At 46.0% G+C, this 26,008-nt stretch overlaps 1 protein-coding gene and 1 pseudogene across 2 annotated transcripts in view; one reads left to right on the top strand and one right to left on the bottom strand.

The window, feature by feature from the left end:
* Window positions 1-12,228: 12,228 nt before the first annotated feature.
* LOC125552062 (serine/threonine protein kinase OSK4-like) lies at window positions 12,229-23,672 on the bottom strand (annotated as a pseudogene). Its single transcript, XR_015602267.1, has 10 exons — window positions 19,322-23,672; window positions 19,097-19,228; window positions 18,736-18,921; window positions 17,603-17,692; window positions 17,439-17,530; window positions 14,221-14,624; window positions 13,627-13,660; window positions 13,402-13,537; window positions 13,095-13,324; window positions 12,229-12,664 (listed from the first exon to the last, which is right to left on the bottom strand). The product of XR_015602267.1 is annotated as a serine/threonine protein kinase OSK4-like (transcript).
* Window positions 19,569-26,008, top strand: part of LOC125554806 (uncharacterized) — a 48,273-nt gene continuing 41,833 nt past the window's right edge. The window contains exon 1 of the mRNA XM_087520746.1: window positions 19,569-19,579. Coding sequence (XP_087376872.1) covers window positions 19,569-19,579 — 11 coding nt within the window. The remainder of the gene's footprint in view (window positions 19,580-26,008) is intronic.

Genomic DNA, 26,008 nt, shown 5'->3' with positions numbered 1-26,008 from the left:
TTGCGGAATTCCTCATGCTTGATTTCAACCACGCTCTGGGGAATATGATGAGCTTTGAAATCTTGACGGAATTCATCCCAGGTAATCACACGGCCTCCTCTGGAATCTTTGTACTGCTGGAACCACTCTGCAGCTTGGTCTTTGAGTTGGAAGGAAGCGAACTTAACAAAGTCCTCAGGCCTGATGTTACTGCACTCGAAATGCTTGCACAAGTCCATGAGCCAATCGTCAGCGTCAGTTGCCTCAACACAATTGCTGAAAGTCTTTGGCCCGTTAGCAAGGAACTGGTTGAGTGTAGCAAAGTGATTCTGATTGTTGCCTTGGTTGCCTTGGTTTGCTTGGTTACGCTCTTGAAGAATTTGCATGATCAACTGCGTGTTTGCATTGGTTGTGGCCATCACAGCTTGCCATGCCTCCGGAGGAGGTGGAGGTGGTGGCAGATCAGGATTCGGAGTTGTGCGTGTTGGAGGAGCCATCCTGAAGAGGTTGACATCCATTAGCACATTGATAGACAAATATTGGAGCTGAATCCAACGGAATGAAAATTGCAACATATAGTCTTCACATCCGAACATAAGAACGAATGCATTCCAATTGAAATGGTCACATATCCATAAATTGAGAAGCCACTTAGAATTTAGGTAGAGGAATAAAACAACAAGGTATGGATCAAGAACGAATACTCGGTAAGAAATCCCAATCTCAAACCAAATAAACGTGGAAGAAGAACTAGAGCTACAAGAATTCTCACCTATGAAACTCCCGAACCTTTCCAGTTATGCAATCAGGTGTTGGGGATATAGGGGAAGCATAATATCTCACCCAAATCTAGCAAATCCTACATCCAGCTGTATCCATCCTTCAACACATAACCGAGAAAAACTTCGGAAACCATCTACCTCAACCTTCGAAAAGCATCCGTTATACAAGTTATGGCAATACTCCCGAACTCCCGCCCCAGTACTGGGTGGCGTCGAGGTTATCTCACCAACGAACTGCATAAAAGAGATTTTCGATGTCGGCGTACTAAACTCAGGTATTCCAGAACTGCAACGATAAAATTGTGACGACAACACCTCGGAGCTCAACTCCACGGCACACTGCCACAACCCCTAAAGACGGGAGGCACCAAGAACAATGTTCTCGTCACAAAACCATCGGAACGATTCCAAGATACCCGCGCGATCCTAAAAAAATTTAGTGAAATTTGAGAAGAGAAGAGTCAAAACTCTACGTCAGGATGCCTTACCAGAGCGATGAAGGGACTGGGAAGTAAAAAGAATTCCTAAACTCTCCGATATATAATTCCTAAATGACTCAAAATATTTTTCTAGACTCGACAACGGCTGCTAAAAATGATCAAGCAGTGGGGGATCCTAAGGTCGGGGAAGGCTCTGATTACCAACTTGTAACGCCCTCGATGCGGCTATATCTCCTACGTGTCGAAGCACGGCTTAGAGGCATAACCGCATTGAAAGCAATGTCGCAAGTTAGGCAAACATCACAACATCCCATGTAATATAAATAATAAAAGGGGAAGGAACATAGTTGGCTTACACTCGCCACGTCAATCAAAGTACATAAATAGCATTACATCATCCAATCACTCATGGCCCGACTACGGCGCCAAAATAAAAGATCAACCCAACATGCGACACGGTCCCGATCGCCCCAACTGGGCACCACTACTGATCATCAGGGAAAGACACATAGTAATGGCGTGAGTCCTCGTCGAACTCCCACTTGAGCTCAAGCGCGTCATCTGGAACGGAGTCATCAGGCCTGCATCTGGTTTGGAAGTAATCTGTGAGCCACAGGGACTCAGCAATCTCGCACCCTCGCGATCAAGAATATTTAAGCTTATAGGTAAGGCAAGGTAAATATGTGGAGCTGCAGCAAGCGACTAGCATATATGGTGGCTAACCTGTTCGCAAAAGAGAGCGAGAAGAGAAGGCAAAGCGCGAACAAATAACTAGAGAACAACCTGCGGCAAGCATTACTCCAACACCGTGTTCACTTCCCGGACTCCACCGAGAAGAGACCATCACGGTAACTCACACAGTTGATTCATTTTAATTAAGTTAAGGTTCAAGTTATCTACAACCGGACATTAACAAATTCCCATCTGCCCATAACCGCAGGCACGGCTTTTGAAAGTTCAAATCCCTGCAGGGGAGTCCCAACTTAGCCCATGACAAGCTCTCACGGTCAACGAAGGAATAGACCTTCTGCCGAGACATTCCGATCAGACTCGGCATCCCGGTTCTACAAGACACTTCGACAAGTTAAAACAAATCCAGCAACACCGCCCGAATGTGCCGACAAATCCCGATAGGAGCTGCACATATCTCGTTCTCAGGGCACAATCGGATAAGCAATCCGTACAACTAAAACCAGCCCTCGAGTTTCCCTGAGGTGGCGCTGCAAGGGGCTCTAGGTTGGACCAACACTCAGAGGAGCACTGGCCCGGGGGGTTTAAATAAGATGACCCTCGGGCTCCGGAAACCCAAGGGAAAAAGAGGCTAGGTGGCAAATGGTAAAACCAAGGTTGGGCATTGCTGGAAAAGCTTTATTCAAGGCGAACTATCAAGGGGTTCCCATTATAACCCAACCGCGTAAGGAACGCAAAATCCGGGAACATAATACCGATATGACGGAAACTAGGGCGGCAAGAGTGGAACAAAACACTAGGCGAGAGGCCGAGCCTTCCACCCTTTACCAAGTATATAGATGCATTAAGATAACAAGATAATATAATTATATCCCAACAAGTAAATAATGTTCCAACAAGGAACGGTCTCCAATCTTCACCTGCAACTAGCAACGCTATAAGAGGGGCTGAGCAAAGCGGTAACATAGCCAATCAACGGTTTGCTAGGACATGGTGGGTTAGAGGTTTGACATGGCAATTTGGGAGGCATGATAAGCAAGTGGTAGGCATCGTAGCATAGGCATAGCAAAAGAGCGAGCATTTAGCAAAAGCAAAGATAGAAGTGATTTCGAGGGTATGATCATCTTGCCTGCAAAGTTGTCAGAGTTGACTGGATCCTCGAAAGCAAACTTAACGGGCTCCTCGTTAGCGAACTCGTCTCTCGGCTCTACCCAAACAAGACAAACAAGCAAACGGAGCACAATCAACCATGTGCAAAGCTCAAACAACATGATGCAAACATGGTATGCTATGCGGGATGCGATATGCGATGCATATGCAAGATTTGACAAGGAATGAATGAACCTGGCCTCAACTTGGAAATCCAAGTGTTCCACTGGAAAGGTGAGATGATTTCGCTTGAAAACTATATAAAGATCGCCGGAATCGGAGTCACGGTTTGGAAATGGCAAGCAATTCAAATGTGGCACCGGTCTGTGATATACAGCAAGTAGCCATCTAAATGCAACAAGTTAAACATGCTACAGCACCCAAACATGGCAAAAAAACACATGGCAGGGATCCATTCATGATGCTTAACAAAATATGAACACTGAGCTACGGCCAATTCATCCATTAATAGGTTCAAACAAGCATGGAAAAAATGCATTTGGTAAACAGATTTCAGACTTGGTGAAATTAACACTTGTCTGGAATTTCAGATCAGGTAGCACACTTTGGAGCATGAAAACTATATGCTACAGGGTCTGAACATGGCAAAGTAAGGCATGGCATGGAGCTACTCAAAGAGCTTAACAAAAGTCCCTTAGTGACCTTGAGCCAAAAGAGATCAGAAAATACATTTGCAAGCATGTGAACATGGCAAAAACATAATCAGTTCTCAGACTTGGTGAAAACTAGAGCATGCAAAATCAGATATCAAGTAGGCATGTTTACGAGCTCGATGCACTCACTACAGAGCAAGTCATGACAATCTAATCATACACCCATCAAGAATGCACATTATACAAGCTAGACATGGCAAGAACAATAACATAGCATGCACGGATCAACTACAACATCCTCGGCAAAATCGCTAACAAGTAGACAATCTGCCCAGATTCACGAAATAGCAAAAGTAGAGCTCGATTGACTCAAGCTAGGGTGCTCCATATTTGCAAACAAAGACATGGATGGATAGAGCACTACAATATTAACAAAACATCCTTACTGATCATCCTCAAAAGAGGCACGGATCACTAGGAAACAACATGAACATATGGCATATTGAGATAAACAGATCAAGGACTTCGTGGAATTGCTAAGTCCCTGAAATCAGCATTAACGAATGCACCACTTTGCAAGCTTGTGCTAGTCACCACACTCATCACAAAAAATATATGGGTTGCACCTCTGGAAAGATGGCAAAACATATAACAAAACACATGTAGAGCTCAGGGGCATATCATGCACACAATAATCATGGCAAAAATGATAAATATCTAATTGGAGCAGCCGATCTGACAATTATCCCAAATAGCACTCTTCCAACAGCATTTCGGGCATCAAACTGAACTCAAATGAAAATGATGCAATGAGATGAAATGATGTACTCTCTGAGATGAACATTTTGATATGCTATATGCCCAAAACGGAGCTACGGATGCGGAGTTACGGCACGACGAAAATAGCAAAATAATTAGGGTTAGGGACGAAAAAGTCAACCCCGAGATTTCGGATCTCAGATCCAGATCGTGACCTCGCCGGAGTTACTATAGCAAGGCGCGATTTTTGAAGATGGTCGGCCGGAGACGACAAAGATGACGGCGGTGGAGGTGGCCGGACGGAGGAGAGGTCGCCGGGGAGGAGTCGCGGCGGCCTCGGGCGGCGCTTGCGCAGCGGGGGCGGCGGCCGGAGCTGCAGCAACGGTCGCCGGCGACGAGGAAGTGCGGCGGCCGGCGAGGGGAAGTGCGGCGGCGCGAGGAGGCTCGGCAAGGTAGGTGGCGGCGGTGGGCGCGCGGGCCTCGGGGGCCGGCGATGGGCCAAGCGGGCCGGCGGCGCGTGGGCGGTGAGGCGCCACGTGGCGCTACGCCACTGGTGCGGGGCGGCGGCACGATTTCGTCTGCCCGGGCCGGACGTGTCCGGCGGCGGCGCGATGAGATTTTTTAGGGTTTGGAAGGAGGGGATCCGGAATTTTTGAGGAGGGGTCTATATATAGAGGTAGAGGGAGCTAAGAGAGTCCAAATGAGGTGCGGTTTTCGGCCACGCGATTGTGATCGAATGCTCTAGATGATGGAGAGGGTTTTGGTGGGTTTTGGGCCACTTTTGAGGGGTGTTTGGCTGCAACATACATGAGGCCTTCTCGGTCCCTCGGTTAACCGTTGGAGCATCAAACGAAGTCCAAATGGTACGGAACTTGACAGGCGGTCTCCCGGTAGTAAACCAAGGCCGCTTGGCAAGTCTCGGTCCAATCCGGAAATGTTTAACCCTCACACGTGAAATAAAGGTAGAAATGACCACCGGAGGAGAATGGAGCGCCGGAATGCAAAACGGACAACGGGGAAAATGCTCGAATGCATGAGACGAACACGTATGCAAATGCAATGTACATGATGACATGATATGAGATGCATGACAACGATAACAACACACGGAGACAAAACCCGAACCCGAGAAAATAAAATAACTTAGCGCCGGAAACGGCAAGAGTTGGATTACATATTAGGTAAATCATATCCGGGGTGTTACACCGTGGAAGCCACGCTGCTTCTCCGTTGAGATGGCGGGGTAGCTTCGGGTGTAGCAGCTTCGGCAGGTCACGTGCTGGGGGCCTCGTCTCGTTCCTCTAGCGCTTGTACCCTTGCGTGCAGCGCCTGTAGTTGGGTCAACTCCTTTTTCTTCTTCCTCTCTCGGCGTTTGTAACTGCCTGCATTGAGAAATCCAGCCTTCCACGAAAGGGAGCCTGGCGTGCCTCGTGTCCGTCCGGGGTGCTCAGGATTCCGAAGGGCCTCTGTGAGCTCGTCGTTCTCTCCGTTCGGAACGAACGTCCCTTGCTGCACCTTTTCGATATACTCCTGAAGCTTCTCGATGGGTGTGTACAGCTGCTCGTTGGTCCAAACGCACTTCCCTATTACAGGGTCCAATTTTCCCCCAACCCCAAAGAACCAAGTCCTGCAACGGTTTGGCGAGCCTCGCGTCTCTGGTTCGATCCCTTTTTCAATGAGGTCATTCTCAGCCTTGTCCCACAATGACCGGGCTTTCAGTTAGCCACCTGACCCCGTGCGATGGTGATGCTTCTTCTTTGCAGCATTTTTTTATTTGTCGCTAACATCTTCGCTGCTCTCTCAGATTTCTTTTTAGTGACAAATGTGAGCCACTGATCTTTGATCTTCTCAAATCGGCCGATGAATTCTGGAGTCTTGTCTTGGTCGGCAAACGATGATTTAAGCTCATTCTTCCACCTCCTGAATAGCTCAGCCATCTTCTTAAGAGCATAAGCCTTGATCATTGGCTTTTTAACTGGATTCTCCGGATCCTCCTCTAGCGGGAAGGTGAAATTTTCCTGCAGCGCGGTCCAAAGATCAGCTTTCTGCCTATTGCTGACATAAGACACCTGAGAGTCTTTGTCCTTAGGCTTCAACCATTACTCGATGTTGATCAAGATCATGTCCCTAACTAGAACCCCGCACTGAGCATTAAATTTTTGCTTGGTCCGGAGGGGTTCAATCGGTTGGCCAGCGCGATCAATTCCGATGATCGTGTACCTTTCATCTGCGCACAACTTTCTCTTCGGGCCTCGTCTCGTTACTGAAGTGTTGCTCGATCCGGAGGGCTAGAAAAGAAGAAAAAGAAGAAAGTTAATATGTGTACATACCAAAAACAATTAATGCATCAATTAGCTATAGTCAGCACATGCTTAATTAATTTATATATATACCTGGCTGGACTCCGTTCGGTCACCTGAGCCATCATCACGGTGTCCTTCCCCTTCCATTTGGTCATCGGAGCCGTCATCACGGTGTCCTTCCCCTCCATTCGGTCACCGGAGCCGTCATCACGGTGTCCTTCCTCCATTTTTTGATCATCGTCGTAGCCTGCTTCTTCATCCTGTCTTTCCAGACCATCGGTGCATGTGTCGTTGAGAAACGACAAGACGGCATCACTTTCGTGTGTGATTATCTCCCCCAGCACCGCTTCTGTTGCTTCGTCTCGGGGGTGCGGATCCATAGTTTCTGCAAATATTTACAACATGTCAATTATTATTCAAACATGACAGATGGATATATTAGTGGCAAACATAGAACTAGCTAGCTAAGCACAATAAGGAATCATATTAGTAGCCTGGCCTCGATGCTTCTCTAGGGTTTGGGGTGGCCTCGGCAATGCATCAAGGGTTTGGGGTGGCCTCAACAACGCTTCAAGGGTTTGGGGTGGCCTCGACGACAACGCTCTTTTAACTTGGTAAATTTGGGTGGCCTCAAGAGAGTTTGTCGATCGGGTAGGGGCGCGGCGGGAGGGGGTAGGAGACTGACATCATTTCTTTCTAGGGTTTGGGTCGAGCGAGAGGGCCGGTGGGTGCTCCCATGGTATAAGTTATCACGGTCTAGAGGGGGTATATATATCGACCGCCCCTCATGTCGAAGTTATCCGGGAGGGGGTTATATCGACAACGACGACGTACATACATGGGAAAATAATGTTATCGGGGAGGGGGTATATCGACCCCCCCCTCGTGTTGAAGTTATCGGGATAGAAGAGAAGAAGAAGAAAAAAAAAATAATTTTCTTATTTTTTTTCTTAAATGTAACCTTTTCATATATGAACATACATACGTAAATTATACATACATGGAAAAAAATTGCTATGAACAAAAAAACATCATATATGAATATTTTGTATATACATCCATATCCATCCATTCATACATACATACATACATGGACAAAAAAATGCTATGAACAAAAACATCAGTAGTAATTATTTTTTAATGATTTGTCCTCAAAAAATTCTTTTATTAGTATTTTCAAACTCTAGAATGACCTTTTTGCACTAGAACTATTTCAAATAATTACTTTCAAATGCCACAAAATTTTTGAGAAGTCCTCTGATGCCTATAGATCATTTTTATTCAAAAACCCACTTTGGTCATTTGAAAATTTTTACCACAACTTCCATTTTTCAAGTTTGGTCCAATCATGGCATTGAACTACAACCCTATTTTTCCTTGCTAAAAAAATTCTGATTTTTTTACATCTTGTAGTCCTTCCTACTAAACCCTTGAGTCCAGAAGGGCAGCCCCAATTTCATCTAGCAAGTCCACCAAAAAAATTCATGTAGTTTCTGTCCAGCACTAAATTTTATTAAAACTTGCACTAACAAGTTTTTCCTTTTATCAAACCAACTTGACCATCTTCACTAACATCCAAGGAGACATCATCCTGCCAAGTTTCACATAAAAGAAAGTTCCCTAGCTATCCCTAGCATTTCATCAAACACCTTGTGGACATGGCTGAAAACATGCAATTCTCTGAAACTATGCACTGAACCAACTTCACCATCATCACATACATGAAGGAAGGACAGAGGAGAGGGTGGGAGGGAGGAGGGAGTACCGGCCTGTCCGGCGGGCAGTGGTGCGGCGGCGTTGACGGTAGGGCAGGGGCATGGCGCAGCGTCGGGGTAGGGCAAGGGCGTGGCGCAGCGTCGGTGCAGGGCAGGGGCGCGGTGGCGTTGGCATCAAGGTCGAGGCAGGGGCGCACGGCGGCGTCGTCGGGGCAGGGTAGGGGCGCGACGGCGTCGGGGCGAGGAAGGGGCGCACAGCGTCGGCGCCGGGGCAGGGCAGGGGCGCACGACGTCGGCGTCGGGGCAGGGCAGGGGCGCGGCGGCGTCGGGGCAGGCAGGGCGCGGCGACAGCGTCGGCATCGAGGTCCGACAGCTTGGCGGCGTCGAGGTGTTCGTCGGTGTCGAGGCGTTCGGCGGCATAGAGGCAGATCGAAGAACTGAGTGAAAAATTTGACAAGTGCTGCTTATATACCAAGAGCATTGGTCCCAGTTCGTGGCACAAACCAGGACCAATGCCCCCCTTTAGTCCCGGTTGATGCCACCAACTGGGACCAAAGGCCTCTTTTCAGCAGCCCAAAGGGAGGGAAGCGGCGGCCATTGGTCCCGGTTGGTGGCACACCAAGCGGGACTAAAGGGGAGCATTGGTTCCGGCTGGTGCCACGAACCGGTATCAATGCACCTGTTTAGTCCTGGTTGGTGCCACCAACCGGGACCAAAGGCCTTGCACAGCAGGGTGGTGGTGGGAGTTTAGTCCCACCTCGCTAGTTGAGAGGGGCGCACAGTGGTTTATAAGCCCCACTGCCGCAACCCTCTCGAGCTCCTCTCCATTGCAGGCTTACGGGCCTAATTGTAACTGCTATGCCTGATGGGCCTACTGGGGCTTCTGCGGGCCTGAATCCTGGCCCATGGATGGGTTTCTAGTCGTATTCAGGCCATGGTGGCCTAGTAGGTGGCATTTTCCCCCCATTTTTTGTTTTATTTTTTGCTTTATTTTTTTGTTTTGTTTCTACTTACAATAAAATACTTATTTATTTTATTTTATTTTGTTTCTAATTACTTATTTATTTTATTTTATGATAATTCTTTTTGCTATTAAAGTTTCTAACAAAAAAGTTCTTTATGAAAATTCTTTTTGCTTTTAATGATTTTGAATAGAAAATACTTTGATAATTTTAGTTGCATCAATTTTATATAATTTTAGTTTCATAAATTTTAGAGGTTGCTTATAATGTTCTGAACAGAAAATACTTTGATAATTTTAGTTTCAAAATTTTTATTTATGTTATAAAATTTTATTTTATTCTGTTTCTACTTATATATTTTATTAAATTTTATATTATTTTGTTTCAAATTATTTATTTATTTTATTTTATAATAATTCTTTTTCTGAAAGACCCTGAAATTCGTATATATTATGCATTTACTGATTATTTTGAGCTATAAGACCCTGAAATTGAAAAGCACTACAAATGAACTCTGAAAAGGTTGAAAGTTGACATGGTATCATCATTTCACCCACATAGTATGTGCAAGAAAGTAGAGAGGCTTACGGCAAAAACTGGATGCACTTCATGTATAAAACGGACAATCTCTTTCGAAGTATCACGATTTCATACGGAAACTCATCTGTTACAAAGGGATTTCATTCTTTAAAATTATTTGAACTCCATACTTTTTCTGTGTTCAAAATGCACCATTCAAAGCCACATCATCAATTTTCAACCCTTTCTGACTTTATTTGTTATTTTTCATGCATTTACTGATTATTTTGAGCTATAAGACCCTGAAATTGAAAAACACTACAAATGAACTCTGAAAAGGTTGAAAGTTGGCATGGTATCATCATTTCACTCATATAGCATGTGCAAGAAAGTAGAGAGGCTTACGGCAAAACTGGATGCACTTCGTGTATAAAATGCACCATTCAAAGCCACATCATCAATTTAGTACATATAGCTCTCATGAATAGATAAGTGACCAAATTAATAGAAGTTCATCATCACATTAAAAACAAAGTACATACATAGTTCTCATTGAACAACATATAGCTCTCCAGAGCATCTAGTTAAACCATACATTGAAACTATGTAAAACCTTTCAATGCAACAACAAATGCGATCATAATCACAACCAAGGTAAAAATTGACCCAATGGCATAATGATACCAAGCCTCGGTATGAACGATATATTTTCTAATCTTTCTAATCTTCAACCGCATTGCATCCATCTTGATCCTGTGATCATCGACGACATCCGCAACATGCAACTCTAATATCATCTTCTCCTCCTCAATTTTTTTTTATTTTTCCCTTCAAGTAATTGTTTTCTTCTTCAACTAAATTTAACCTCTCGACAATAGGATCGGTTGGAATTTCTGGTTCAACTACCTCCTACATAAATAAAATCTATGTCAACTTGATGGGCATAATTGTCATAAACAATAAATGAACCAAATAGTTTTAAAAGATAATATATATACCACATCCGAATCATAGCCAGGACAAGGGCCAACGGGGGCGGATGCCAAAACCATCGCACTATATAATAACAAGCAATAATGAAAATAAGAAAATTAGACAAGTATCTATCTAAAGTAAGAATTTTTTTTCTTTCAGAAGAAGATAAGAGGCTCACCACGGTGGTGCAAGCGACGAGATCGGCGCGGGCGATTGATGGCGGTGAGACGGGGACGGGACGTGACGGACCGCTAAACCTAGACAAATCTCAGGGAAAATGGAGTTTGGAGGTCGAGCTTCGAGAGGAGAAAGCTTAACTAGCGTGGCTTGGGCATTTCATCGAACACCTCGTGTGCATAGGAGGTGAGCTAGAGCACCCAAATGCCCTCTCCTCGCCGGCCAGAAAAAACAGAGCACTGTGGAGTGCTCTGCTGCGGCGACGGGGTATATATAGGCAACTCATTTGTCTCGGTTCGAAGCTGGAACCGGGACTAAAGCCCAGCCTTCTGTCCCGGTTCGAGCCAAGAACCGAGACCAATGTTTGTGGGCCAGGAGCGAGGCCCATTGGTCCCGGTTCGTGCCTAGAACCGGGACAAATGGGTCCATACTAACCGGTACCAATGCCCACAAGGCCCCGGCCGCCCCCCTGGGCTCACAAACCGGGACGAATGCATCCATTGGCCCCGGTTCATGGAAGAACCGGGACTATGGGCTCACGAGGCCCGAACGAAAGCCCATTTTTCTACTAGTGTATGACGCATCTACGATTGTCCATATCCGTCCACGTAGTGAAAATTGTACTAATCCTTATGACTCTAAATATAGTTATGTTAGTTTATTCCTGTTTGTGGACAGTCACGCGCCGTCCGCTTGCATTCCTATCCCCTAGGTCGCGGGCACAAGATGGGCAGGGAAGAGCAACATACGGGTGCAGCCCTATCTGCGCATAAAATTTTGAGCCGAACCAGTAGGAATTTCTTCCCACAGACTTTTTTAGTCTTATGAAAATACTATCAAAGTTGCATAAAATTGCTCAGCGCATTTAGCTTGCTTGATTCGCTTTCTTCAAAAAGCAAACGATTCTCCAGAAATGGGCTGCTGCAGTGTGTTATTCTTGCTAGTCTTTTTAGCGGTTTGCAGAAAATTCGGGTACATGTTCAACAGCAAGGCAAAGTAGCTAGATCTTGTAATAAAAATACTCTCTCTGTCCCAAAATAGTGTCTCAACTTTAGTACAACTTTGTACTAAAGTTGGTGCAAAGTTAAGACACTTATTTTAGGACGGAGGAAGTATCACAAAAGCTTGTGCTGCAGCATCACAACCAGTGGTGGCGCAGCCTGCAGAATCAGAAAACGGTTCACAAAAAATAAAAAAAGAGAAAATGGTTCACCAGGCCTATTTACCATATAAGTCTTATTTATAATAACCACTTAACCTTTTGGTGCTTCACACTGGACTAGTCACACAAACAACACGGTTCGCTGTCAGGGACTGGGTAAAACGAAGATGAAACACACCACCACCTATTTACACACCATCACTTATTCATCGCTGACAGTCATATGTCTCGCTATTCATCACTCAACCAGAACAGGCACCAACTTATTCATCGCTGACAGTCATATGTCTCACTATTCATCACTCAACCAGAGCAGGCACCATACTATAGAACCCTAAGGTTGGTAAGGAAGGCCGCGCAAAAATCTAGGAAGAGGAGCTGAGGTCTAGTAACTCTCTGCATATCTAGCAGGTACTTGTCATCCTTGGTCTTGTAAAGCTGAAGAAAAAACAAATACATAAATTCAGAGGTAAATAGAGAGCATATACAACACCATGCCAACAAACTGTTAACACCTAAAGTATACATGCATTAACGAATAATATCACACTAGGTTGACGATAGGTGTATGACCAACCAATACTGTGCAGCTAAAACTCGGGAAGTTCATTTTATCAATATGGCAACAGCAGACAATACTTGTTGGCAACAACAGACACATGCAGATGCAGGATATACCGGTTACAAAGCAGACACATGCAGACAATACTTTGTAACAATTACGAAACAAATATATTGGCCAGCCTTTGCTTCAGAAAAAACGTTATTTTATCTAGTGATCCGACTGCGAAGGTGACATTGAGTAGAAAATCCATATTTCTGTTATTGCAAAAAGAATACAGTAGTATTAGAAGGTGAGATTGCACACCTGGATTTCAAACTTGATCACGGCAGGTAGCCTCCCTTAGCATCGGCGTTATCCATGATGGTAGAGTCATCAACAAAGCTATGGCTGGCATCTAACATATCACTGACCTGAGGAAACACAGGGCACCACCTGCATTTCATGTTGTAGTGTCCATTCTTCTTCCAGCAGACATTTAATTCTTGAAGTGCCTTTAGAACCTCGATCATTATCTCACGAGGTTGAGCTCGAGACTGGTGGATAAGTGATGCATTAGCTCAACAGCCGAATGTGCAAAACAAAGCAAAGTAAAGTGGATAATGTGCAAGACCTGGAGCCCAAGAGCCCATTTTGTTTCAACGGGGTAATATGGCCGCAAGCCACTACCTTGAGAATCATTGCTTGCTGGAAGATACTGCCTGGTACTTGGGCTTGCTGATTCCGATGAAGTAAACTGATTAAAACTCCTACCATGGAGAGCCATCCATTCATAAAGTTAATGGTGCTTAAACCTTATGAATTAAACAAGTCATAGATGATGCAAATGTGAACTAACCATTGATTGTAGATAGTCAGCCCCCAAATAGCCACTAGTTGTTAGGAGCCCTCCTACCATCACATGCTTGGGCTGGCCCCTTGGGCCAGCTAAACGGGCCTGGCCCATTCTGGAACGACCAAGGCGATAAGAGCCTGGGAGAGGCGACGTCCAGGGCATCCAGTGGATCACGGCTTTGGCACAGCGGCTCTCTTCCCCTACCTCTCGTCCTCCTCCTTCTGTTCTTCCTGATCCCCAAACCTTGTATGTCCATTGGTGTTGCTTGTAATCAAAGATTGTATCCAATATATATTGAGAGAGACATCTGGTACCCTACATCTGGTATTCAGAGCCAGGCCACCACCCTTTCACCATCCAATTTTCCCCATTTTTTCTTCCACACCGATTCATCAGTTTCACCGGCGATGACGACATGCCTGCCGACCTACCTCCGGAGTGGGATGCCATGTCTGCCAACGAGCAGTTGTTGTGGTATCACAAGAGATTATGTGCTAAGGCAGAGGAGATGAGCGCACTATTGGGTGTTGCAAGCGCTGGTGACCCTCATGTGGTTACCTCGCTTGTCGATCCGGCAGCGTCAACCACGACGCACACCTCGTCCATGCTCGTCCCCGACGTCTCCTGCTCCACCACCAAGGCCCTGGAGATTCCCAAGGTCGCCCATGATGCAACCCCGGTCTGCATCACGATGTTGCCTATCACCTGTTCGACGGAGTGCTCGACCCAGGTCGACACCATCAACAACGTTGACGAGGTCCATGATCCCGCCACCGCTGTCGACCTCGAGCCCACAGTCGTCCCCATCCACTAAGCAGTCGAGCAGCTCGCCCCGGAGCAGGCAATGGCCTCTAGTGTCGATGTCGTTTCTCATGTGAAGACCACCACCGACGTCGACCCCAAGGCCGGCGTGCAGGAGCTCGATGCCCTCTTTGTCGACACCTCCCCCCAAGTGATGAGCAAGGCAGACCTCGACGTCGCCCTCATCTTCTCCAGCGACCCTGCTTTGCCGGTGCTCACCATGTGTTCGACAGGCAGTCTAATCCAGGATGGCGCATGGGTGAAGCCTGTTCATCTTGTGGACAAGAGCAAAACCTCGTGCCTACCATCGATACAACACGGAATCAGGAAGCAACCATGACCGTCACTTGTGCGAGTGAGGACCAGACACAGTGGACACCTGTGAGGCCTAGCCCGTGGCCGTCTTTCAAGTTTCATTCAGATGCAAGTTATCAGGAGGAGCCCTGTTCAGGTATATGTTGTCAATCACATGAAGTTTTATGGTTCAGTTCTAAACTCGTTTTGAGGTTATTCAGAGATGTGGTTTTCCATCAAGTTTCTTGTTGTGAGGTGATTGCCATGGAAGAGTACATCAGTTGTTTGTCAAATGCACAGTTGCAGTCTAGGAGTCCACCGGATCAGGCACCATCTAATACTAAAGCATTGAATGAATTGGCATTTCTCAATGCGGATATGTCTGCAAGCATAAGTGTTGATGCATGGTTAAGCTTGAGATTCCTTGGAACAAACCGTAGGCTCATTGATACTGCACCACACGCTGGTCGTTGGATTTATTTGGATTTCAGCAACATAGGTTGTTAGGGTCGGCAGTCCTATAAATGCTCTATAGTGCAACTGATGGCAGTAGCTGAATATTTTGCCCATTGGGATATCATCTATGATTTTGCTAATGGATTACAAATCTGTAGAGTGCATACAAAGGCACTACAGATTGTGGACGAATTAGGTAGTACCTTTCAAGTGGAATTATGCCATGCTGGTGATCTTAAGTGCAACCTCCCTCGACACTGCATAAGGATACCCCGTGTTCATATTTTCTGCTTGTCGTCTTTGCAACAGAACACTGATGATTCATGTTTCGCTAAGCAACTATTACATGAAGTCTGCTTTATGCAGTCCTCTTATAAATTATGTGCTCAAAAGGCACCATCGGTGTTCAAGTTCAGTCACAAAATTGTTCGCCTGAAGCTACCAAATTACACGAATGAAGGCATTCCATGTGTCCAGCCAACATATTACCTTGAAGGAGGCTCTGCTCAAGCATATTTGAAACCGCACGAAGTTTTGGCTGCTGTTGTTTACATGTTTGAGGGTAGTACTATTCAGATCTGGGAGTTGTTTCTCTGTTTCGAGCGTCCACTGGACCAGGCAACACTCAATACTAAACAGATGCAGTTTGACTACAAGGACTTGCAGTTTGGTCCATGCTACGTACCGCAGCAAAGTGAAGTTTTTCAGTTTTATCTGGATCGAACAAAATTTCTGGGTTGTAGTCCTATTTCTGATAAATTGCAGGGAATTATTCATATTATGCATATGTCAGTGCACTGGATGTTTTTGAGTCAAGAAGAATTTAAAGGAGTGGTTGTGCTTCAATCAACTTTCACACTAACAATGCATGGGAACGGTGCTCCAATCTCCTTGGGAATTGCATAAGGATACTTCCAGTGCATCTCTCATGCTCGTGGTTTTTGAAACAGGGCAAAAATGATTCAGGTTTCAATGGTCATGACAAGCTCCTTCACAGCAAGCAGCGATTGGGTGCTCTAAGTACAACACTTCCAAGTAGTGTCTATATTCAGTTCGTGCAATTTTGGCCATTATTGTCTTTTGCTCCAGCTGGTATCACGATGCAATGGCAGTGGGACAAGCATCAATCGCGGGACAAAAATTCACAACATATTTTTATGTTGCCTCAACCCCTTTCTGAACCAATATTATGTGAGGTTAATCATGGCTGGTATTTCGACACTCTCAAACTATTTGCGATTCAGGCTGTACAATTTGCAACAGAGATTCATTATTCAGATTCCAGTCTATTTGGTAGTGTATCATTCTCCTTTGGGCATAAACAAATGTTTTGCTGGACTCCAGATACGCCAGCTAGTGGCGACCACCTTGAGCAATTGTGGGATCCCGGAGGCCTTGCAAGCTACATATGCAGTACATGTGCATTGACTTCCCTAGTGCATTATTTGTTTGCAGTCTGGCTTGCATATGCGACTCCTATATGCATCCAGTTGGGAATGGAGAAGCCAATGGCCAGCGGCGAACTAAATCAGGGGATGACCATCCATTTCTTGCCTGGAACATTGGAGCTTGAATGCAGACTTGACAAGCTCATAGCAATACAGGGGTTCTTGCTGCCATTATATTGCCAGTCATGCAAGTCCATGAGGAGTGGACAAGTCTGTGTGTGGGGCACACCTCATGGTCTAGGATGCTTCACAGTCATCCAGGAAGGCTATGGGACTTCAGCTTCCGATCGAGGCACTTTTCAAGGAGGGAGGGTTTTCATCACCAATGTCGTTGTCGTCATCGTGCAAGGCTCCATCCACCACAAGTACTATCTCAACTTCGATCAAGACTATGTTGGCAACGACCACTTCTGCGGCACCTCTTGGGATGGAGTCACCATCGGCCACGGCTACTCCAACCTTGTCGTTCAAGCCAACCCCGACTTCGACTACCATCAAGACTTCAATCTAGTCAAGGAACGCCGCATGCAATGGGATCATGGCGGCTCTCGGTGGTGTCGGCTTGGGGTCAAGCCGCAGATGTTAGGAGCCCTCCTACCATCACATGCTTGGGCTGGCCCCTTGGGCCAGCTAAACGGGCTTGGCCCATTCTGGAATGACCAAGGCGATAAGAGCCTAGGAGAGGCGACGTCCAGGGCATCCAGTGGATCACGGCTTTGGCACAACGACTCTCTTCCCCTACCTCTTGTCCTCCTCCTTCTGTTCTTCCTGATCCCCAAACCTTGTATCTCCATTGGTGTTGCTTGTAATCAAAGCTTGTATCCAATAGATATTGAGAGAGACATCTGATACCCTACACTAGTGGCATGGAACCGATTGTCCAAGAGTAAGTAATATGCAACAGTTGCCTGGAAAAATCGTCTAAAGTCAATTATGAAATAACTGAATGGAATGAAGAACTGACTTTTGTTTGCATATACCTCATTTTGCAGCATATTGCACAATGATTCACACACATGGTCTTTATCATACCCCAGGTTGACAATCTCTTTAAGTGTATCTTCATCAATCTTCAGAAATGAACATAGAGCAAATCAGCATACATTGACGTAGAAATAGCATTTTAAAGCTTGCTAGTAAAAGAAATTTTTGATAAATAAAAGCGGCATTGCAAGGAGACTTAACGTGCTAGGTGCTACCTTTTCATCTCGTTGGGATAGATTACTAGTAGTAAGGAATTACTCCCTTCACTTCATATTATTACATGATGTTTAACTTTCATAATCTTTTCTCTTCTCATAAATCTTTGAGCCACAGCTGCTGGATAGTTTTGTTGTTTGGCTAGTTTTTTCCCGAGTAACCAGCAGGAGCAGTGCCTTTCACTTGAGCAGTATAATTTTTTTTACAATTATGTACATGGCCAAGAGGACGGCATGTGGACTACTCGCAAATAAAAGGTTAGAAGAGCTATGAAGGTGGATATCTGAGAACGGAGCATTGCTCTGTTGGCAAGGCATGCAGTATGCAGCCAGCCCGCCCGCATCCGAATCTCGACTCAACAGGGTGTCAAGGTTGTTTCTTCTATTAAAAATACCACCAAGGGCTAGTCCTAACTGATCTTGTTTTAGAGGAACCGAGCAGTGCTCGGTTGGCTAGAGCACAGGCCCGTGACCTCGTCCACTCGAGTTCGAGGGGCAGCCTCCGCATGATGCCTCATTTCTACCTAACAAAGTACCGTCAAGGGAGGAAAACTTCCCCCTTTAACCACGTTTATGAAGGTGGATATCCACTAGGGCCCCCTCTATGACCTCGTGAAAAGTTGCCTACTCAGACTCTCGGTGTTCTCTTCTTAATACGAAATGACCATGCAATTTGGTGCATGTTTGAGGAAAAAAGAATCTTTGAGCCACAACTTGACCATATATTTCTATAATATTGTGTTTGCAAATATTATATGAAGATTATGCCTATAAAAGATAACATTTCATGACAAAAGTATCAATGTTACTTTTCCTATGATCCATCCAAGATCCTGTATATATTAGTCGATAAAGGTTGAGAAGTTTTACTGTGCACATAAGATAGTCACTTGAAATGTGAAATAGATGGGTACCATTTTGGCTTGCTGCGTCGTGTCTGGTGGAGGCACTGCCAGGTAGCGAGGAAGGCGATTCTGAAACCATGGGTGTTCTCGAATTTCATGAATTGTGATTCTCTTCATAGGATCAACAACAAGCATTCTTGGGATCAAATCCCTTGCAAGAGCAGATACATGACTTGGAAGGGTATAGATGCCTCCCTGGAACACCAAACAAGGGGGCGTCAAATCTCCAGATAAAAAATGAATGCTAAAGTCCAACTAATCTTTTTTTTGAACATAAAGTCCAACTAATCTACATGAACGTTTTTTGATTTTCAGAACAAAAGGTATACGCTTGTCAGGTCCAACTTAATCTACATGTGTTCTGTCTCACCTTTATCTTTTTGAACAGTTTGGGAATATTGTCATCATTAAATGGAAGAGTGCCACAAAGAAGAGCATAAAGTATCACCCCGCAGCTCCAAACATCAACCTCAGGTCCAGCATATAATTTACGTGAGATAACCTGCACAGAAACACTCACTAAGCTATTAGCGCAAACAATGCGTTTCAGGAAGCACAAGGATAAACACTCAAGTAAGACAAAATTAGTGAATACCTCTGGTGTAGCATAGTTTGGACTCCCGCAGCCAGTCTTCAGAAAATGGCCATCATGCATGACATTACTTAACCCAAAGTCGGCAAGTTTCACATTGTATTTGTGAAAGCACAAGTAGAGCATGGTTGACAAAAGTAGAGGATACAATTTACCAAAGGCATTATGTATCATGTAAAGAACTCACAAGAATTTTGGTTGTGAGGGACTTTTTTGGATAATAACCCGATAATGGGTATGGCGGTCCACAATGGAGCTGATGTGAGCATCGGCACACAATCAGAAGAAGAAACAATGCAAAGGCATTGGAGTATAGAAACAATTGACTAACTCAAAGCTCAAATGCAAAGGAATTATCATTTCCAAATCAAGGGATCAGAAGCAAACACTCTGATCAAGGATGGATAAATTCAATAGACCTAAGGGTACAATTGAAGGTAATTTGATTGGTCGAGGACCAATTCCAGTTAAAAGAATGGCAACTCAGCCGCAAAGGTAATTTATAAGGATCAACGATGATTGCGGGCATTCGCAAACATATCGAATCAAATGCTCATTATGACGATGTCAAAGGATGCTAAAATATCGCTACTCATATGGAATTAACCATATTTTAAGCAGGTAAGGAAGATGAGGAGCAATAGGATACCGAGGATTTCAGAAGATCGAATAGCATTTCGAAGAATTTTGTGAAACACATAAACAACTGGGGATGAACGGATACTCGGAAAGTACAAGGAATATCCGTAGGGGTATTCATGTAGCAATGAACTGCAAGGCAGTAGGCACAGGGTATTCTCGGAACAATAGAGAGAATTTTGGGGTATCATGTGATAACAAGATCAATGGAGAATGATTGTATGAACGACAAGAGTATGACGTTATCCATAAGGATATATCGGTGGTAGGAAAATGCGAAAGCAATGAGCACAAAGTTTTGGGAGAACATTGGGGAGTATCTTCGGAACCTTCTAGTGAACAAGTCGATCATCTGGAATGAAGGGGCTCTCCGGGGGAAAGTGATCATGAGATCCTAATGTTAGATTTAGTAAAATTCATTTAACCCGAATAGAAGAGAGATGAGGGTCCCAGAGTATAAACGAGGAATAAAAGATCCTAATACCACCCAAATGGGGACGTGGGCCCGTAAGACACACATCCATGTTAGTAAAAAGTTTTGCAATGTATAGACTCGACTTCGGCCAAGGAGTGTGGAAGGGGGATTCCTACAGGCAGTCGGCTCTGATACCAACTTGTGACGTCCCCTATTTGATCGTACACTAATCATACGCGCAAACGTGTACGATCAAGATCAGAGACTCACGAGAAGATACCACAACACAACTCTACAAATAAAATAAGTCATACAAGCATCATATTACAAGCCAGGGGCCTCGAGGGCTCGAATACAAGAGCTCGATCATAGACGAGTCAGCAGAAGCATCAATATCTGAGTACAGACATAAGTTAAACAAGTTTGCCTTAAGAAGGCTAGCACAAACTGGGGTACAAATCAAAAGAGGCGCAAGCCTCCTACCTGGGATCCTCCTAAACTACTCCTGGTCGTCGTCAGCGGCCTGCACGTAGTAGTAGGCACCTCCCGAGCAGTAGTAGTCTTCGTCGACGGTGGCGTCTGGCTCCTGAGCTCCATCGTCTGGTCGCAGGAATCGTGTATAGAAAGGGGGAAAAGAGGGAGCAAAGCAACCGTGAGTACTCATCCAAAGTACTCGCAAGCAAGGAGCTACACTACATATGTATGCATTGGTATCAAATGGAATGAGGGTATCATATGTGGACTGAACTGCAGAATGCCAGAATAAGAGGGGGATAGCTAGTCCTTATCAAAGACTACGCTTCTGGCCACCTCCATCTTGCAGCATGTAGAAGAGAGTAGATGGTAAGTTCACCAAGTAGCATCGCATAGCATAATCCTACCCGGCGATCCTCTCCTCGTCGCCCTGTTAGAGAGCGATCACCGGGTTGTATCTGGCACTTGGAAGGGTGTGTTTTATTAAGTAACCAGTTCTAGTTGTCATAAGGTCAAGGTACAACTCCAAGTCGTCCTGTTACCAAAGATCACGGCTATTCGAATAGATTAACTTCCCTACAGGGGTGCACCATATTTCCCAACACGCTCGATCCTCTTTGTCCGGACACACTTGTCTAGGTCATACCCGGCCTCGAAAAATCAACACGTCGCAGCCCTACCTAGGCACAACAAAGAGGTCAGCACGCCGGTCTAAATCCTATGCGCGCAGGGGTCTGGGCCCATCGCCCATTGCACACCTGGACGTTGCGTACGCGGCCGGTGAGCAGACCTAGCAACCTCCATTACAAAGGAAATTGCGTTACACGGTCCAACCTGGCGCGCGCCGCTCAGTCGCTGACGTCACGAAGGCTTCGGCTGATACCACGACATCGAGTGCCCATAACTGTTCCCGCGTAGTTGGTTAGTGCGTATAGGCCAGTAGCCAGACTCAGATCAAATACCCAGATCTCGTTAAGCGTGTTATTTTGAAGTAACCGTGAACGCCGACCAGGGCCAGGCCCACCTCTCTCCTAGGTGGTCTCAACCTGCCCTGTCGCTCCGCCTCAAAGTAACAGTCGGGGGCCGTCGGGAACCTAGGTCCACCACTACCTGGGTGGAACCACCTGCCCCTTCAGCCCCACATCAGAATCACTTGCGGGTACTCAACGAGCCGACCCGACTTTAGTCACCACCTGTATAGCATGTATATATAGTATATATCCGTGATCAACACCCGACGTGATCACGACCCGATAGTATAGCATGGCAGACTGACAAGAATATAGGGCCACTGATGATAATCTAGCATTCTATACTAAGCATTTAGGATTGCAGGTAAGGTATCAACAGTTGTAGCAACAATGACAGGCTATGCATCAGAATAGGATTAACGGAAAGCAGTAACATGCTACACTACTCTAATGCAAGCAGTAGAGGGAAGAGTAGGCGATATCTGGTGATCAGGGGGGGCTTGGCTGGTTGCTCTAGCAAGAAGGGTCGTCAACACCGTAGTCGACAACAGGGGTACCGACAGCGGTCTAGGGGTCGACCAGAAAGAAGTAACGGAGGGGAACACAATAAATAACAGTGCAACCAAAGCATCACAAGGCATAACATGACAATACGCGGTGCTAGGGGTGCCGTAACGCGGTATGAGGTGGTACCGGCAAAGGGGGGAAACATCCGGGAAAATATCCCCGAGGTTTCGCGTTTTCGGACAGATGAATTGGAGGGGGAAAGTTGCGTGTTCGCTATGCTAGGGATGCGTGGCGGACGAACGGGCTGCTTAACCAAATTTGTCTCGTCGTTCTGAGCAACTTTCATGTACAAAGTTTTTCCATCCAAGCTAAGGTTTATTTTATATTAATTTTCTAAAGTTTTAACATTTTCTTTTTTTATTAATTTCGAGAATAAAATGCAAAATTACCCTTTTGTGCTCAGGGACAGCTAGAACCAGATGCTTACAGGTGGGGTCCGGTTCTGAGTTGACCCAGTCAATACTTGACTCGTCAACTGATGAACATTGCCAGTTGGGACCCAATTATCATAGACTCTGTTTTTATTAAGTCAATTAATTAGAGATAACCAACATAGGTGGTCCACATGTCATTTGCTATTAAAGTAAATTAGCACTAATTTAACACAAACTAATCTAATCCTAATTTAACAAGGGGCCGGCCGCACTGGACAATGGCCCAGCCGGCCACACACGTAACACACAGACACCACACACTGATGGCCATGGCATGGCCATGGCTAGTAGCAGTAGCAGTCCGCGGTAGCAGGCAGTAGGAGCACCAGCAGCGGAGCAGAGTTAGCAGGCACTAGCAGGAGCAGCGGCGCCGGCGGCAACTAGCAGCAGCACCAACAGTAAGCAGCGGCGGCAGCAGAGAGTAGCAGCAGAGCAGCGAGCAACACAAGCAACAGTGCAGTTACGGTAGCTAGACGGAGCAGGGCGCATGACCACGCGTGCCAAGCAGCAGTGCAGCGAGCGAAGCCGCATCGGCAAAGCAGCAGCAGCAGGCGGACGTACACGCACCTTAGGTTGAGGGCGCGACCCGCGGGGCCGTGATTGGACGGGAGCGGCTAGTGTGCGGCGCAGGCGCGGCCATGGACGCGTCCTGCAGGCATATGTCGTGGCAAGTAGCGATGAGGTGCGGTCGGGAGAAGTCAAGCGCGGGCGGGGTGAGCACGAGCTCACAGAGGGTTCCAACGCGGCGGCTAAGACGGCCTAAAGAGACAGATTCGACGGGGAAAAAGAGAGAGACGACGAGGAGCTCACCGGGCCCTGCAGATGTGCGTTCGCGGGCTCGGGGGAGGCTTGGTGACGACCAGCAGCGAATCTAGAACTTAATTGTAGGGCAGGCTCAAACAAGCGAGAGGCACTGAGATGGGCCAAAATGCAGTCGATTTACTGGGTTAAGCCCTGTACCATGAGCAGTAAAGGCCTAATTGATCCAGTTGGAGGGCAGGCTCAAGCCTGTTAAAGCCTGTACAGCAGATTCGCCCCTGGTGACGACGGCGTGGTGGCGGCGTTCTCCGTCGACCGGAGGGGGAGGCATGGTCGAGCGCGTCGACGACGGACAACGACGGTTGCCCGCGGAGGGGATCGACGGAAGCGACGGCACGAGGGCGTCCTAGCTGGTGGCGCTCGGCGTGGAAGAAGAGGATGATGACGCGCTTCTTCTGGGCATCAGCGGACGGCGAACGGTGGCCGGTGGCTACGGCAACGACGACGACGGTGCAATCACCGTGCGAGCTGTTGCGCTCGATTTCGAGCAGATGAGGAGGGGGGCGCGATGGGGAAAAAGAGGGAATCGGGCGAGCTCGATCTAGGGTTCCCAGGGGGTGTGCTTATAGGGATGGGGAGGCTCTGTGGCATGCGTGGTGGCAATCGAGCGACGTCGGCCGCGGATGAACGACACACACTAGTCTCTGTAGGTTTTTTTTTTGAGGAACACTAGTCTCTGTAGGTAAGGTTGAAGAGGAGGGAGAGATGGGCTGGATTGGTTAATATTCACGATGGGCCAAGTGCACTGTGCAAAAAGAACCCACTCCACGGTAGTAGTTAGGCATCTTTCTTTTTTTAACTGTTTTGTAATTTCTCCAATGTTTTGCATTTACTTTATGTTGTCAGATGATTTTTGTTAATTGTGTGACTTAGCACATAAATACTAGGCTATCTTACAGGGATTTACAAAAAGGTTTGAGGCCATTTGGGACTATTCAAATTTATATTTGAATTAAAATGTGTTTATTTAATCCCGCTGATCCGCTAAAAACTCCTAGGGGAAATTTAAAAATCCATTTAATGTTGTTTCCTATATGTTAATTATTTAGTGAATATTTTCAACCCATTCAACATTTTTATTTGTCAGTTTGAGGAAATGTTTTCTCACTTGCAATTTATATTGGATTTTTGGAGTTGATTTGAAACAAGCGGCAGTTAGCATAGTAATCATGATGACATGGCATCATTAGCATGAGATAACTATAGATTAATTATCCGGGCGTCACAGGCTACCAGGGGCAACTCTGGACTGGCCTACGCGACGTCTGGCTCATCCGATGTGCCCTGAGAACGAGATATGTGCAGCTCCTATCGGGATTTGTCGGCACATTCGGGTGGCTTTGCTGGTTTAGTTTTACCATTGTCGAGATGTCTTATAACCGGGATTCCGAGTCTGATCGGATTGTCTTGGGAGAAGGAATATCCTTCGTTGATCGTGAGAGCTTGTGATGGGCTAAGTTAGGACACCCCTGCAGGGATTTGAACTTTCAAAAGCCGTGCCCGTGGTTATGGGAAGATGGGAATTTGTTAATGTCCGGTTGTAGAAAACCTGAACCTTAACTTAATTAAAATGAGTCAACTGAGTGTGTGGCCGTGATGGTCTTTTTTCGGCGGAGTCCGGGAAGAGAACACGGTCTCGTGTTATGCTTGAACGTAGGTTGTTCTAGGATCACTTCTTGATCATAGTTCTTCGACGGTGCCTTTGCCTTCTCTTCTCGCTCTCTTTTGCGTATGTTAGCCACCATATATGCTAGTCGCTTGCTGCAGCTCCACATCATACCTTTTACCCTTCCTATAAGCTTAAATAGTCTTGATCGCGAGGGTGTGAGATTGCTGAGTCCCCGTGACTCACAAATTACTCCAAAACCAGATGCAGGGACCGATGATACCGCTCCAGGGGATTCGACTGAGCTCAAGTGGGAGTTCGATGAGGACTCAGGACGATACTACGTTTCCTTTCCAGACGATCAGTAGTGGTGCCTAGTTGGGGCGATCAGGGACTTTGTCGCATTTGGGGTTGTTCTTTATTTTCATTCCGTAGTCGGACCTTGATTGTATCTGGATGATTGTAATGATATTTATGCTATTGTCTGACGTGGCGAGTGTAAGCCAACTATGTATTTCTTTTCCCTTATTCATCACATGGGTTGTTGTGAAGATTACCTCACTTGCGACATTGCTTACAATGCGGTTATGCCTCTAAGTCGTGCTTCGACACGTGGGAGATATAGCCGCATCGTGGGCATTACAAGTTGGTAATCAGAGCCTTCCCCGGCCTTAGGAGCCCCCTGCTTGATCGAATCGTTGGCGTTGTTGAGTCTAGAAAAATGTTTTGAGTCATTTAGGATTATATATATCAGAGAGTAGGATT

This window comes from Triticum urartu, chromosome 4A, assembly GCF_056163025.1.
Source record: "Triticum urartu cultivar PI428250 chromosome 4A, HENAU_Tu73, whole genome shotgun sequence".
Lineage (NCBI taxonomy): Eukaryota > Viridiplantae > Streptophyta > Magnoliopsida > Poales > Poaceae > Triticum > Triticum urartu.
The sequence above is the reverse complement of the archived record's forward strand: the minus strand, read 5'-3'. Positions and strand labels throughout refer to the sequence as shown.